General features: G+C 40.0%; 1 protein-coding gene across 1 annotated transcript; it reads right to left on the reverse strand.

Moving 5' to 3' along the window:
* Window positions 1-560: 560 nt before the first annotated feature.
* Window positions 561-10,408, reverse strand: pjvk (pejvakin). Its single transcript, XM_023963717.1, has 6 exons — window positions 9,817-10,408; window positions 8,194-8,389; window positions 7,729-7,870; window positions 6,516-6,633; window positions 1,482-1,532; window positions 561-1,365 (listed from the first exon to the last, which is right to left on the reverse strand). The coding sequence occupies exons 1-6, from the start codon at window positions 10,025-10,027 to the stop codon at window positions 1,007-1,009; spliced, it is 1,077 nt and encodes a 358-aa protein (XP_023819485.1). The 5' UTR covers window positions 10,028-10,408; the 3' UTR covers window positions 561-1,006.
* Between the last annotated feature and the right edge of the window lie 2,667 nt (window positions 10,409-13,075).

Below are 13,075 nucleotides of genomic sequence, written 5' to 3' on the forward strand. Positions count from 1 at the left end.
CGTCTTCATGTTGTCAAAGCAGCTGACATCCGGTGGAGGAAGGAAGCAGAGCGCCATCTTGCGGCTGGATGACCGAACTTATTGGGGGGGGGGGAGGCAAAAACTTAAAAAAAATGCATTTTATTATGATTTTTTTTTACAAAAGAAATATATCTATTACAACATAGGAATATTTACAAAAATAAATAACACAATTAATTCAACAAAATACATACAGCATTTTTTCTGTAGTCTTTTTTCTGCTGTGTTGTTTCATCAAAACAGGAAAAAAATTCTTTACATTTTTTGTTTCATTTCTTAAATTTATACAATTTTTCTTTTTTTTTATAATTAGTTATAGTTTCTGTTAACATTTTTTTCACACAAAAATCAGATTAAAAAAATGTTTTAATTAATTTTTCAAAATAATTTTTATCTTGTATTATTTGTTACAACGTTGACATTTTAAACATCCCTAAAACCAAACAAATTATTTTTTATAATTAATTTTCATGTTTTGTCTCTTTTCAAAATATACATAACAAAAACAAAATCCTTCAAGAACTTTTTAAATTTAAACCATAAATGTTAAGGCTAGTACAAGTTGTTTTTTAATGTTATGTGACGTTTGCTTAAAAAAAAACTTTTTGTAAACTTTACCTTTTCAATATGTTAAATAGACAACTCTTCATGTCAGATGTGATTTCACTAAATATTCAAAAAGTTAAAAAACTTCATTCAGACTCAGTGAAAAGGACTTCCTTGCTTTAGTGACCCATTTGGAACGGTGAGGAGCCCGTCATTCGTCAAAGTTCCCCCTTTTGAATCATTTATGACCTAGTAGCTACAGTTCACAGGGCAGCACGTGTGGAAAATGGCGTCCTGCCAAAAGTAAACCCAAGACTATCCGCCTCAATGCCTCAAACAGACGGCAGCACTTTTTAATTGTGAAAAATTCAGCTGTCAGAGTCGTGGTGTGGCGTGACGATGCGTAGTCGTTCGCTCAGCCGACTTTTTCAAGTCTTTTTCACCTCAGGGTTTTATGCCAAAGGTCAAAACAGGGCACCACGTGCAACCGGACGTATTTCTGGGCGCCGGAGGAGCACTCCAGACAGCCGTAGACCGTCTCCCTCTTCTGGTTGCCCATGCCGCACAGCGCGCAGGGCCCTTTGGGGATGTTGTGCTTGAGGAGGTTCACCCGCGTGTGAGAGCTTTCCCTCAGGTAGGCCGTGGACACATCCGTCATGCTGGCGGCTTTTTCATAGTAGTCGGTCACCATGTCGTCCATGTAGGTGTCCGAGTGCGTGAGCTCCTCGAAGGTCCGATCGTCTAAACAGGAAAGTTTGGGGTGAGTCGAGGACAAATTGTGAAAATATAAGAAGAAAACTGGTTGTTAGACTGGTTGGTACCCGCCCTGAAGGGGTTGCCATAAATGATCCCAGACAGGAACCGACGAAGGCGGCCCACGGAGAAGCGGCCAATGAAGCCACCCAGCTGCTCACGGATCTGCTCGCGCTCAAACCCCCCCTGAGACTCTGGGGCTACACAAATATCTGAAAGACACGACAAAAAAAAACAAGTCAGTTTGAGAAACGTATCAAACAATTTTCACCAAAATATACCTCAAACGTTACATCTTTGCTCGCAAAGGCCGTGTCACACAGCACATTTTGCACATATTTCACGGATAAAAATTGGTCATACGTGAAAAGTGAAAAAAGTCGTGGTCTTTACGTGAAAATTTCACAAATGTATCATAAATGTATCACAAATAAACCCCATGAAAACCAGAGAAGATCGAAGAAGCCACGCAAAGAACACGTAAAACAAAATAGAATATGATAAGTGATTTGTCTGTCATTGTCATTTTACGCCATTTGAACGTGGCATGTGCGCGGTATTCGCAATATAAAAGTTATGCATCGGTGGTACATGCGAGAAAAGGCTGTTTTGTTGGGTATCAATAGGTTAATATTTCGCCCTGATGGACTCCTTCACAAAAAAACGGTTTCCAAACAGATTTTTCCATTAGCGTTTAGCTTAGCCAGTTAGGAATGTCGCTAGCAAAGCCCAGTTCCTGCTTTTTATATTTAAAAAACGCAATAAACTCTGTGTTTACTAATACCCGTTGGGTTCAAACGAATCTTCTCTCTCTTAAAATTGTTAGATTTAAATGACAAAAAAATTAATTGGACTTTGAGCTATTTATGCATCTAACAGAAATGCCACAACCACCTCCACCTAAGGACTCAGCTCCACCAGCATTACAGCAACCACCTCCATCTAAGGACTCACCTGCACCAGCACCACAACAACTACCGCCAGCTAAGGACCCAGCTGCAGAACCACAACAACAACCACCAGATTTGGCCCCAGAAATTCCACCATCTGACCAGCTGTGGGCGCCCCCTGCTACATCTACTCCCAGTGAAGACTCACTTTCCTTTTCGTCCCCCCCACTTTCACCCATGGCCCTACCTAGCCATTTTGATAGCCTCATTAAGTCAGGAATTAATATGGCTCCCCTAACACCTGTGAGCCTCACACCACACAGGAGCTCTCCTACCCCTCCAGCGCCCCCTCCTCATCCTTCACCCAAAGTCCCTCCAACACGGCCTTCATCCAAACCCCCTCCAACACGCCCCCTCCGTCGTTCACCCAAATCCCGTCCAGCTCCCACTCCTCCCGGTCCATCACCCAAACTACCCTCAACTCGACCTCCCCTGCGCGCCTCTAGACGTGCTATCCCCCAGAGCTAGGATGAAACGGGCCCCCAGTGTCCTAGGAAAGGTTATGTCAAACTGAGGGCCTGTGATGAACAGCTTCCTTCTGGTGCTATACCTGTAGTTGCACCACGTAGAATGCAAAAAAGGGCAGTTAGACTGTCCAATCAAAGAAATCTAGTTCACATCCCTTGCAAGAAGGTTTTGACCAGTCCCAAGGAAACTAATCTCAAACTTGCTGCACTCAATGTCAGATCTTTATGCAACAAATCATTTTTAATCAATAATCTCATCTCTTCTTTTAATCTTGATTTTATGTTTTTAACTGAAACATGGCTTGACAAAAACACAGGAAACATAGTTCTAGTCGAATCAACTCCCCCCAACTACAAACATGAATCGGAAATACGAGAAAATAAAAAGGGTGGAGGCGTTTCTGCACTGTTTAGAGATAATATTGCAACCCGCAGACTATCATTTGGTGTGTTTTCATCATTTGAGTATGTGTCCTTTAAGATTGAGTTAAAACAAACTCCTCCCTTACTTTGCATAGTTATGTACAAACCTCCTCAGCACAGCCAAAGTTTTATTGATGATTTCACTGAAATGCTCTCAGTTGTGTGCACAGACTTTGATGGTCTAGTCATTACAGGTGATTTTAATGTTCATGTTGATAATGTCAATGACAGAAATGCAAAAGAGCTCAATGCTGTCCTTGAAACCTTTAGTCTAATTCAGCATGTGAGTTGCCCCACCCACAGCAGAGGGCACACTCTGGACCTGCTCATCACAAGGGGGGTTACTATTTACAATGTCAGTGTGGTTGATGTCGCCCTCTCTGATCATTTCTGTGTATTCTTTGACCTGTCTGTTGCTCCCAAACCACCGCCTGGCCCTGCAGTTGTCCAAAGGAGACAAATAAATGAGAGCACTAGGGCACAGTTTGTAGAAATGATAAACCCTGAAAACGTCTCTGGTGCCAATGTTGATGAAATGCTGAATTCTGTTACTTCTAGCATCTTGAATGTTCTGGATGCCATTGCCCCTATGAAAGTTCAATTGAGAAAACATAGACAGAAAGCTCCCTGGAGGAATGATGATCTAGTCAGGGCACAGAAACAACAGTGCCGCAGAGCCGAGCGAAAGTGGCGCAAGTCAAAACTCCAGGTTCATTATGGAATATATAAGGCGGAGTTGTACGCTTATAACCAGATCTTATGCAGAACAAGGGAAAGGTACTTCTCTGAAATAATTGGAAGTTGCAGCAGCAACTCTCGTATCCTGTTCACAACAGTTAACAGATTAACTAACCCTCCAACCCAGCTACCAATAGAATTGGTTTGTACACCTAAATGTAATGAGTTTGCTGTATTTTTCAATGACAAGGTTCAGGGCATTAAAAAAGCCATCAACTCCACAACACATATAACTATCGAACGGCCACCTACTCACTCTAAGCTGACTCACTTTATACCTGTCACTGACCAAACTGTCCAAGAGACCATCACCCGTCTGAGCTCGTCTACATGCTGCCTTGATGTGTTACCCACTAGATTTCTAAAGTCTGTCTTGAACAGTGTGTTGCCATCAATTACTCAAATAGTTAACATGTCTCTTCAATCTGGAATATTTCCAGAGGCCTTAAAAACTGCAGTCATTAAACCCCTCCTGAAAAAGAGCGGTCTTGATCCCACTGTACTAAATAATTACAGACCTATCTCTAATCTGCCATTTTTAGGAAAAGTCCTTGAAAAAGTTGTCTACCAACAGCTCACTGACTTTCTCTTATTAAACAATTCGTTTGATGTTTTCCAGTCAGGTTTTAGACCCCATCATAGCACAGAAACTGCTCTTATCAAGGTAACCAATGACATCCGCCTGAACACTGATGATGGAAAAGTCTCTGTCTTAATCCTGCTAGACCTGAGCGCTGCCTTTGATACTGTTGATCATGGGATCCTTTTGCACAGACTCCAAGACTGGGTTGGCATCTCTGGATCTGCCCTAAGTTGGCTCAAGTCTTATCTAGAAGACAGGAAATATTTTGTTGAAATTGGGAGTTGTGTCTCAGACTACATGGGCTTGAATTGTGGTGTGCCCCAGGGATCGATCCTGGGACCCCTTCTGTTCAACCTCTACATGCTGCCACTAGGGCAGTTAATACGCAGTAATAACATATCTTATCACAACTATGCAGATGATACTCAGATCTATGTGTCACTGACAACAGGTGAATATGGGCCGGTGGATTCTCTCAACCACTGCCTCCAACAGATCAGCGCGTGGATGCAGAACAACTTTCTCCAGCTAAACTCAGACAAGACCGAAGTTATTATTTTTGGCCCACAGAAACAAAGAGAAATTGTCAGCAGCTACCTTCATTCTCTGTCTCTTAAACCCTCAAATCAAGTCAGAAATCTAGGGGTAATCATGGACTCTGACCTGAACTTTAAAAGCCATATCAAGTCAGTAACATCAGCGGCATTTTACCATCTGAAAAACATTGCCAAAATCAAAAACATAGTGTCAAAGCCAGACCTGGAGATACTTATTCATGCATTTGTCTCCAGTAGGTTAGACTACTGTAACGGCCTGCTCACCGGCCTGTCCAAACGAGCTGTAAAACAGCTTCAGTACATCCAGAATGCTGCTGCTCGAGTCCTGACCAAAACCAGGAAGTATGATCACATTAGTCCTGTGCTCAGGTCTTTGCACTGGCTCCCTGTACCTCAAAGAATAGACTTCAAAGCAGCTCTGCTTGTGTACAAGTCTCTCCATGGCCACGCACCAAAGTACATCTCTGACATGTTAGTGCCATATGAACCATCTCGTACTCTGAGGACCTCAGGGACCGGCCTCCTGTTGATTCCCAGAGTCAGAACTAAACAAGGGGAATCAGCGTTTCAATATTCTGCAGCTAAAATCTGGAACAGCCTCCCTGAAGGCGTAAGACAGGCCTCTTCTGTGTTCATGTTCAAATCTAGACTTAAAACATTTCTGTTTAGCCGTGTATATGACTGAAAGGTCCTATCTGCACTTTTCTTTCCTTCCTTTCTTTTTAAATCTTTTTTTTTTTTTCTCCTTTTCTTTTAAAGTAAATTTTATGTTGATTATTTCTATGATGTATTGTGATTTTAATGCATTTTTCTGTTTTGTGAAGCACCTTGAATTACTTTGTGTACGAATTGTGCTATACAAATAAACTTGCCTTGCCTTGCCTTGCCTTGCCTAATTGTAGCTAACAAGTTATCTGTAAAATAAATAAATTAATGAACTTTTTAAGGTTGAACACTGTATGCTCTATTGATAAATATTTTTGAGACACATATTTTCAGATGTTTGTAGTATTAACAACAATATTAGGTGATATAGTTTTTTTTAAAATAGGATCTTTTTAAGATATTATTTGTTTTTTAGTTATTTAGCTGAAATAGTCAAAGTTTTGGGTTCTAGCTAGACTCATTTTTGTGTCTGGATCCTGTTCCTCTGTACAGAAGTTGTATTTTTTTTCTTTTCCAGCTCTCTACAGTCTAGGCAGCCTTCATAACAACATTGTGTTGCTGGTGGGACAAAAAGTGCAGAAAGATGTTGGGGTGTATTTTGCTTTCAAGTGAACCCCAGTACAGGATTCACTTAAGTCTTAAGTCTTAAATCAACTTTAAACACAAAAAGGAAGACTTATGACTTGACGGTTACTGTATTGTGAGGACTAGTTGGATCTGGATCAGTATACTGGCAACAGGAATATTGCTCTTTTGCAGCAAACGGAACCGATTGGCACTCCAAAACATCACGGATGGGTGGTGTTCTCACCAAGACGTCCATCCAGACGAAAGAACAGCTCACAGATGCTGAAGGCGATGGTGGTGTGAGCTGGAATGATGATAGCTTTGTCACGACCTTTAGGGATTCTGCCATCGTCGATCTGAAACTGACGGACAAAACGACACTTGACTTGGTGGTAAACGATGTACTCAACACTTTTATACATCTATCCGCTCAATGTCTTCAGATGTTTAAAACTTTTTTTCCTTTTTGGATTTTCATTGGAAAAATTAGATAAAAACAGTTTAGCCCTGGTGATGTCGCCGGCAACAACTACATAAGACACGCACTTTGAAATATCTAAAGTCTTTGTTCACGTGATCAACACAAATAGGCTAATTCTGATGTGGGGAAAAGTGGCATATGGGCTGCATTTCTTCGAGACAGAATCCGATGGAATTACGTCAATTGCATATACGGTTGAAGAGTTACATACATATGTAGATGTAGAAAGAATTATCCCAGGAGATGACACCTAAATATCATTTGCACATTGAACTACCCTACGTCTTTGACCGTTTACGCAATACACTGATATCAGCTGACACTGATGCAGAGAAAAGTGGCAAAGTGTCAGTATCAACAGATTTACATTGATTCCGTAGGCCCTTCACTGCTCTAATGCTACGTTCACATGCTCCACCTGATACTGATGTGACTTGTTAAGCATATGGAGGGATCTACACTGGACTGTCGCCACTGGATACTAGCGCCTGTCGACTACTAATGCCTCTCCAAAGTTGGAAGAAGCTTGGTCCGTAAGGTCGAAAAGTTGCTTTTCTGTCACAACTCTATTCCGATAGATGCAAGACTTGGTGTCATAAAATTCCGGTTGGCACTTTTGTGAATGAAAAAGGACACCATCCGTGTGTCGCTACCAAATCAGAGTCCCTTATTGGTCAATTTGACCTGGTTTAACTTTAAATGCGTGTTCAGTGGTCATGTGTTTCGTACGTAGAGCCAAAAACTGTTATAAAAAGTTGTCCATGAATGCGATAGTTTTGAACGCGGAAGTACGACACACTGCGACACAATGCGCCTCCTCAGCATCGGAATCCCCTGGAGTTACGTTAATAGTGTAAACGGTTGAAGATTTGTACAAAAAGAACCTCAAGACTAGAGCTGCATCTCTATGTCAAAAAGTAAAAAAAATGGAGCGAAATTAATAAAAATGGTCAGATGGAGAATGTTTTTTTTTTACCCTCATGGTCGTCCCTCTCATGCCAGCATGGACAGTCAGAGAACACTGACGTGTGGTACGAATGCTCTCAACAACCACACACAGAACACTACGTCCACTTCCTCTGGACTGACGAACGAGGCAGTGATCCAGGTCCACTTTTCTAAAAAACAAACAAACAAAAAAAAAGTAGAAAAGGGCTGTTATTGGCTGTTTGTATGCATTGTACTCTTGCGTCTAGCATGAATGTAAGGATAGACAAACACGATCATTTATTCATCCTTACGAGGAAACCCTCTTCTCACCTTTCGTTCATCATCCAGATCAAGTATTAACATTAGAATATGAGGCTAAAATTTAATAAATGATAAAAAATATGAACTAACTCGGAGAAAAAATGTGTTGCCTGGATTGTACAGCAACTACTCAATCAAAAGACAGCGAATCATAAAAAAAACGTTTGACTCGTATTTCGTGTTTGGATACCTGGAATTCAGTTCCCGCAGTAAAGTCGGCACCTCCAGCTCATGTTTGGTCACGATGCCGAACGAGGCTTTGACTGCCACCGAGTCTGAACCGCTGATGTTGAACCCCACGTCGTTCATAAGGTGGTTTCCCAATCGGCCGTTGAGCGCCACGTCCGATTTGTCCTCATAGTTGAGAAGCTGATAAGAAGAAACCCCTGAAGAAATAGAAACGATGGCGTTTTATCAAAATTACCAATTCAACTTAAGTGACAAATGATCACATTTTCCACTTTTTTATTAGACTATTTTAAGTCTTTCCTGTCCTTTTCCCCCAAACACATATTTTCACACACTGGTGGTGGTTTGGTATCACTTTTTTACATTTTACAACCCTAACATTATACTTTTTACGTGCTTACCTTTCATTGATTGCTTTTAACTCAGTAAAAATATTGGAAGCGATGAAGTATTCCTAAAACATATGAGCTAGTTAGCTAATTGGCTAACATGCTTTTCAAGTATTTTATTGCCCAGACATCCATATTTATATCTCGTACAATTTAAAGTTGTACCACTTCTAAAACTGTAAATGACATGCTATAAGCTGCAGCATATTGTGCGATTCTTGTACAGAGACAAGAGGAAACTTTAAAGCTAGCATAAAAAACATTAGCAACAGTTAAATAGTTCAATTTTGGATGAAACAGCAACAGAAAAAAAAGTTTCAAGACTTCAAAAATATAATAAAATGTTTTCTAAAACTATTTATTGAAAGATTATAGTGACATTTTCCAAGCCTGCATAGTTAGCATTTAAGTAGCTAGCTTTTAGGTAAGTTAAAAAGCTAAAGCAAAAAAAAATCTGGGTCATGTGGTTGGCGTTGACTGAAGGTAGAGTACACCCTGGACAAGTCACCATTTTAGTTACTTAATTTAGGATCCTATTTTTAGGAAAACAATGTGCACGAGTAAGCCTACAAAACGTAAATACTGATAAAGAGATTGCAGTTGTCCCTCATTTATTGCAGAAGTCTAATCACAAATATGCTAATTATATTTTCAAAATAATGTAGACTTATATAGATTTGGAAAGCTGAACGTGTTCTGCACAGCAGACGCGACACTGAGATTGATAGACAGGTTCTCCGGCCAATCAGGACGCAGAACACAATGTACTGTAAAACACTAAAGGAACATTGCGCAAAGAAATTCACAGCGAGGGCTTTAAAATGTCAACCGCGAAGGACCGCTGTATGGTGAGGGGCACAGCTAGAATATTTTATCTGGGGGGCAGAGGTTGGGTTGCAAATAAGAACAGCAAAGAGGAAGGCTAACACAAATGAAAGGATCCAAAAGTATGGATTCATAAAAGTTTTAGTGTTATTGTTTATTTTTTGTTTAGGGGTTATTTTTTTTCTAGGGGAGCAGCTACCCCCCTTGGCCCCCCTTAGCACTGCCCCTGCCTATAACTAATAATAGACACTCAACAGCTGTTGTGAGAAGCATGAGAAATGTAGCTTCAATGTTCTTTATCTAAACAAAAGGAATACGTCAATGTAAAAGTCGCAAACATAACACTAAGTCAAATAACAGAATATATAAAAAAACAACAACTTTTGTTAAAATATAAATAGGAGTTATACCTGCGGTAATCTCCTTTTCCCCAACGAGGATATCTTTGAGTGAGAAAGATGTGGAGGAGAACTTGTTCTTCTGCCAAAAGTGCTTCTTCCTCTTCCTGGTGACCAGGCTGAGGGGCTGGTAGTGGTCGGCCTCGCTCAGGCTGGGAACAGGGATCAGCCTCCCCGTGTCTCCAACCTGTTTCACAAAGTTTTTCGTGGCGGCGGCGAACATTTTGACCTCTACTCCTGTGCCTCCCTTTTGTCGCTTGTCTCAATGGGGAGGCTGATTCTGGAGCGTTCTGTGAAACCCGTGAGGTGATAAATAATGCAGATTCTGTGTAAGCCAATATGGAGGGGAAGGCACGCTCCACAGACGAGGCCCGCCACTTGCCGTTTGGCAGGTTTTTAAGGACACAATGAGAATCTGTTATGATCCCATTCACAAAATTGCAGAGAGTTAGTCTGGGAGAGTCTTTGTCCTGGACAGAACATGTACACATGTGACTCTGATCCACAAAACATCTGGTTTGACATGAACCTCCCTTTAGAAGTCTGGATTTCTGTTTTGGGGGAAGCCTCTATGGTTTACTTTGGACCTAATCCACCATTCTGAGTCACGGCCTAAGCATATCTTGCTTGTGTCTTGTGGTTACGCCGCCACCTAGTTCTTACAACCAGAAATAGACCATTTTTGAAGGTCTGTTTCTTTTGAGCTTCTAAAAATGGCTCTCCGTGTCTTAAGTGCCCTGAGTTTTGGCTCAAGTCGTCACATGGGACAATATCTTTGTGCCGCATTATTCCCTTATTATTTTTATATCATATCCATTATCATCGGATCATAAGGCGCATGTAATAATTGGTATGACTACACTAATCAGAATGCCTAGAGGGGCCAAGAGGCAGGTGATTGGTCAGAAGGGTTGATGGGAAGTTTTACTAGTGAACTGTGATGCCACCTTTTAATCAGCCTTTGCAAAGAATACAATGGTACAGAAAAGTCCAACTTCATTGACAATGATGCTCAATATTGTTTGGTTGTAACACATAAAGTCCAAAACAACACTCTCACTTTTACACCTCATAATGTCAAAACGATACGTGTGACTCCGCCAAGGTCCGTACTACAGTACCCACAATGCTCCAACAATCCATCGAGTGTTGTGGCTTCAGAGTCGACCAAAGTCGTACCAAAAGATTTTCATAGATTTTTAAATCGGTGATGGGTCAGTAAACGGAATCAAAATAAGACTCATCGTCACAATTTAAGAAATTTTAAGGATTTAAAGTGTCTTTCATGGTCCAAAAAAACAATAAATTAAATATAATAAATTAAAAGAAAACATATGAATTCTTGACTTTTCATCAGCATAAAATCACACTGACATGGTTTCCGATAAAAATTCACATTTACGGGGGATAAAGCTTGTTAGCTTTAATAAGCACCCAGCTAATTCCGCTTAAAAAGTGCTACATTTGTGTCCAAAGACTCAACTGTTTTGCCCCCAGCATACAGTGGTCCCTCGCTATATTGCAGTCTCACACCGTCTAACTCTTTTGCTATTTTTTTTCAGTGCACTTTTTAACGATGTGCTCTGTATCCTGATTGGCTGTTGACTTTGTCTCCTGTTGCGGAGTTCAGTACACCAAATCCACCTAAAAACTTTGATCGCGATAAGATCCTTGTTTTACAACGGAACATTTCTAGCCAGCGTAAAATAGAAGAAATGAAGAAATAACACAAACGAACAAAAACAAACAAAAAACGTTTCCAGAATAAACATTTTAAACAATTTTTTAGAATTAAATTGGAAATTTATGTTTTAAAAAGTTACAATTTTGCAAAAAGTAGTTCTAAAAAAATGAGAAAAAAGTTGAAACATTTACTCAAATAAGTCAGTTATGGGGGAAAGTGTAGTGGGAATAAAGTCATTAAACTATGGAAAGAAAAAGTCAAAATCGCATGTGAATAAATTCAAAAATGTATGAACTGAGAATAAAGTTATACAGATACTGTACAGTAACAATTTACAAGACTAAAATTTTAAAATTATGCTCTAAAATTTTTAAAATAAAAATTTTCGTGCTTTTAAATTGTTAAAGAATATTTTGACTATAAAGAAAATTAATGTGCAGATTTCTTAAATAAGATTTAGACTTTTTTCTCAAATGATTTTAATCACGTAAAATTGTACAACTTTAGTTTAGACAAAATTAAACTTTTCCTCTTAAATTTTTACTTGTTTTTGCAAAATTTCAACTTTCCAAAGCATAAATTTACCCATTTATTCTTGTAAATTGTTAAATCTAATTAAGTCTTTAATAAAAAAAAGACCTTGTCCTCATATGTGTATTTATTTTTTGTGCATTGTAGCCCCTAGCCCTAAGATGGGATCTGTCGAGAATTATTTTTAGAGTGTAACTAGTGCGATAAACGAGGAAACACTGTTTTTTGTTGTTGTTTTTTTTAGGATCTGTGGTTCAAACTCTGTTCTCCAGCATTCTCTTCCCCGCAGTCCCTAAAAGTTGAAGTGCTGTTTGAACTGCCTTCCCATCTGCCCCGTCCCCAGATGGCTCTCTGACTCCTTAATGACAACACCGTCTGTTGCTGAAGCACCTGAAACACTTCCTGTCGTGTTCGGCGAGGCAAATCCAGGCCATCCACAGAGACAAATGTTCACTCAAACAGGGGATTGATTAAAAAAAAACCCAACTGAGGCTAAAATGACTCAGCATTCTCCGAAACGTAACCACGAAAGACCAGTTCTGGCGCTTTTTTCTGTTCATTTGTCAACTTCTGTGAGGGCAGCCCCTTCGGGATTTTGGGGTCTTTCTGAAATATGGACCCAGCAGAAGTCTGGCCTGGAAAACACATCAAACGGATACACACCTAATATGGGTCGACAAGTTAAATTCTTTCGACTTGTGGCAATAAACTAAACCTATAAAATTTGCAAGTCACTTAAATGAGAGTCTCTACATCAGGTAGGCTCCAAATGTATTTTAATAGTCCTTAAAAATGATAGGTTGGACCCTTTTTAAGCTTTTACTTTTTAGGTTTTCGGCAGATCTTCTTCAACCGCCAACAGCAGAGGTGTTGAGTTTTGGTCGAAACGGAGCTCCGTAGATTTGCTTGTTTTTTGCTCGAAGTGACAAAAAGACCACAAAAATACCTGAAAAGGTGGAGCTACGATTAAACGTTTGTCCACAGGACGCCTTGAATATGCAAAAAAAAAAAAGCTCCTTCCCACTTTACATCAGTCTATTTCGCGCAGCCTCTAAT

This window comes from Oryzias latipes, chromosome 2 (genome assembly GCF_002234675.1).
Source record: "Oryzias latipes chromosome 2, ASM223467v1".
NCBI lineage: Eukaryota > Metazoa > Chordata > Actinopteri > Beloniformes > Adrianichthyidae > Oryzias > Oryzias latipes.

Coding starts and splice junctions, on each gene's coding strand:
- pjvk (XM_023963717.1), bottom strand. CDS start 10,027: ATGTTCGCCGCCGCCACGAAAAACTTTGTGAAACAGGTTGGAGACACG. Junction 7,871..8,193: donor CTGCGGGAACTGAATTCCAG/GTATCCAAACAC, acceptor TTTGTTTTTTAG/AAAAGTGGACCTGGATCACT. Junction 1,533..6,515: donor TCGTCTGGATGGACGTCTTG/GTGAGAACACCA, acceptor CGTGTCTTTCAG/ATATTTGTGTAGCCCCAGAG.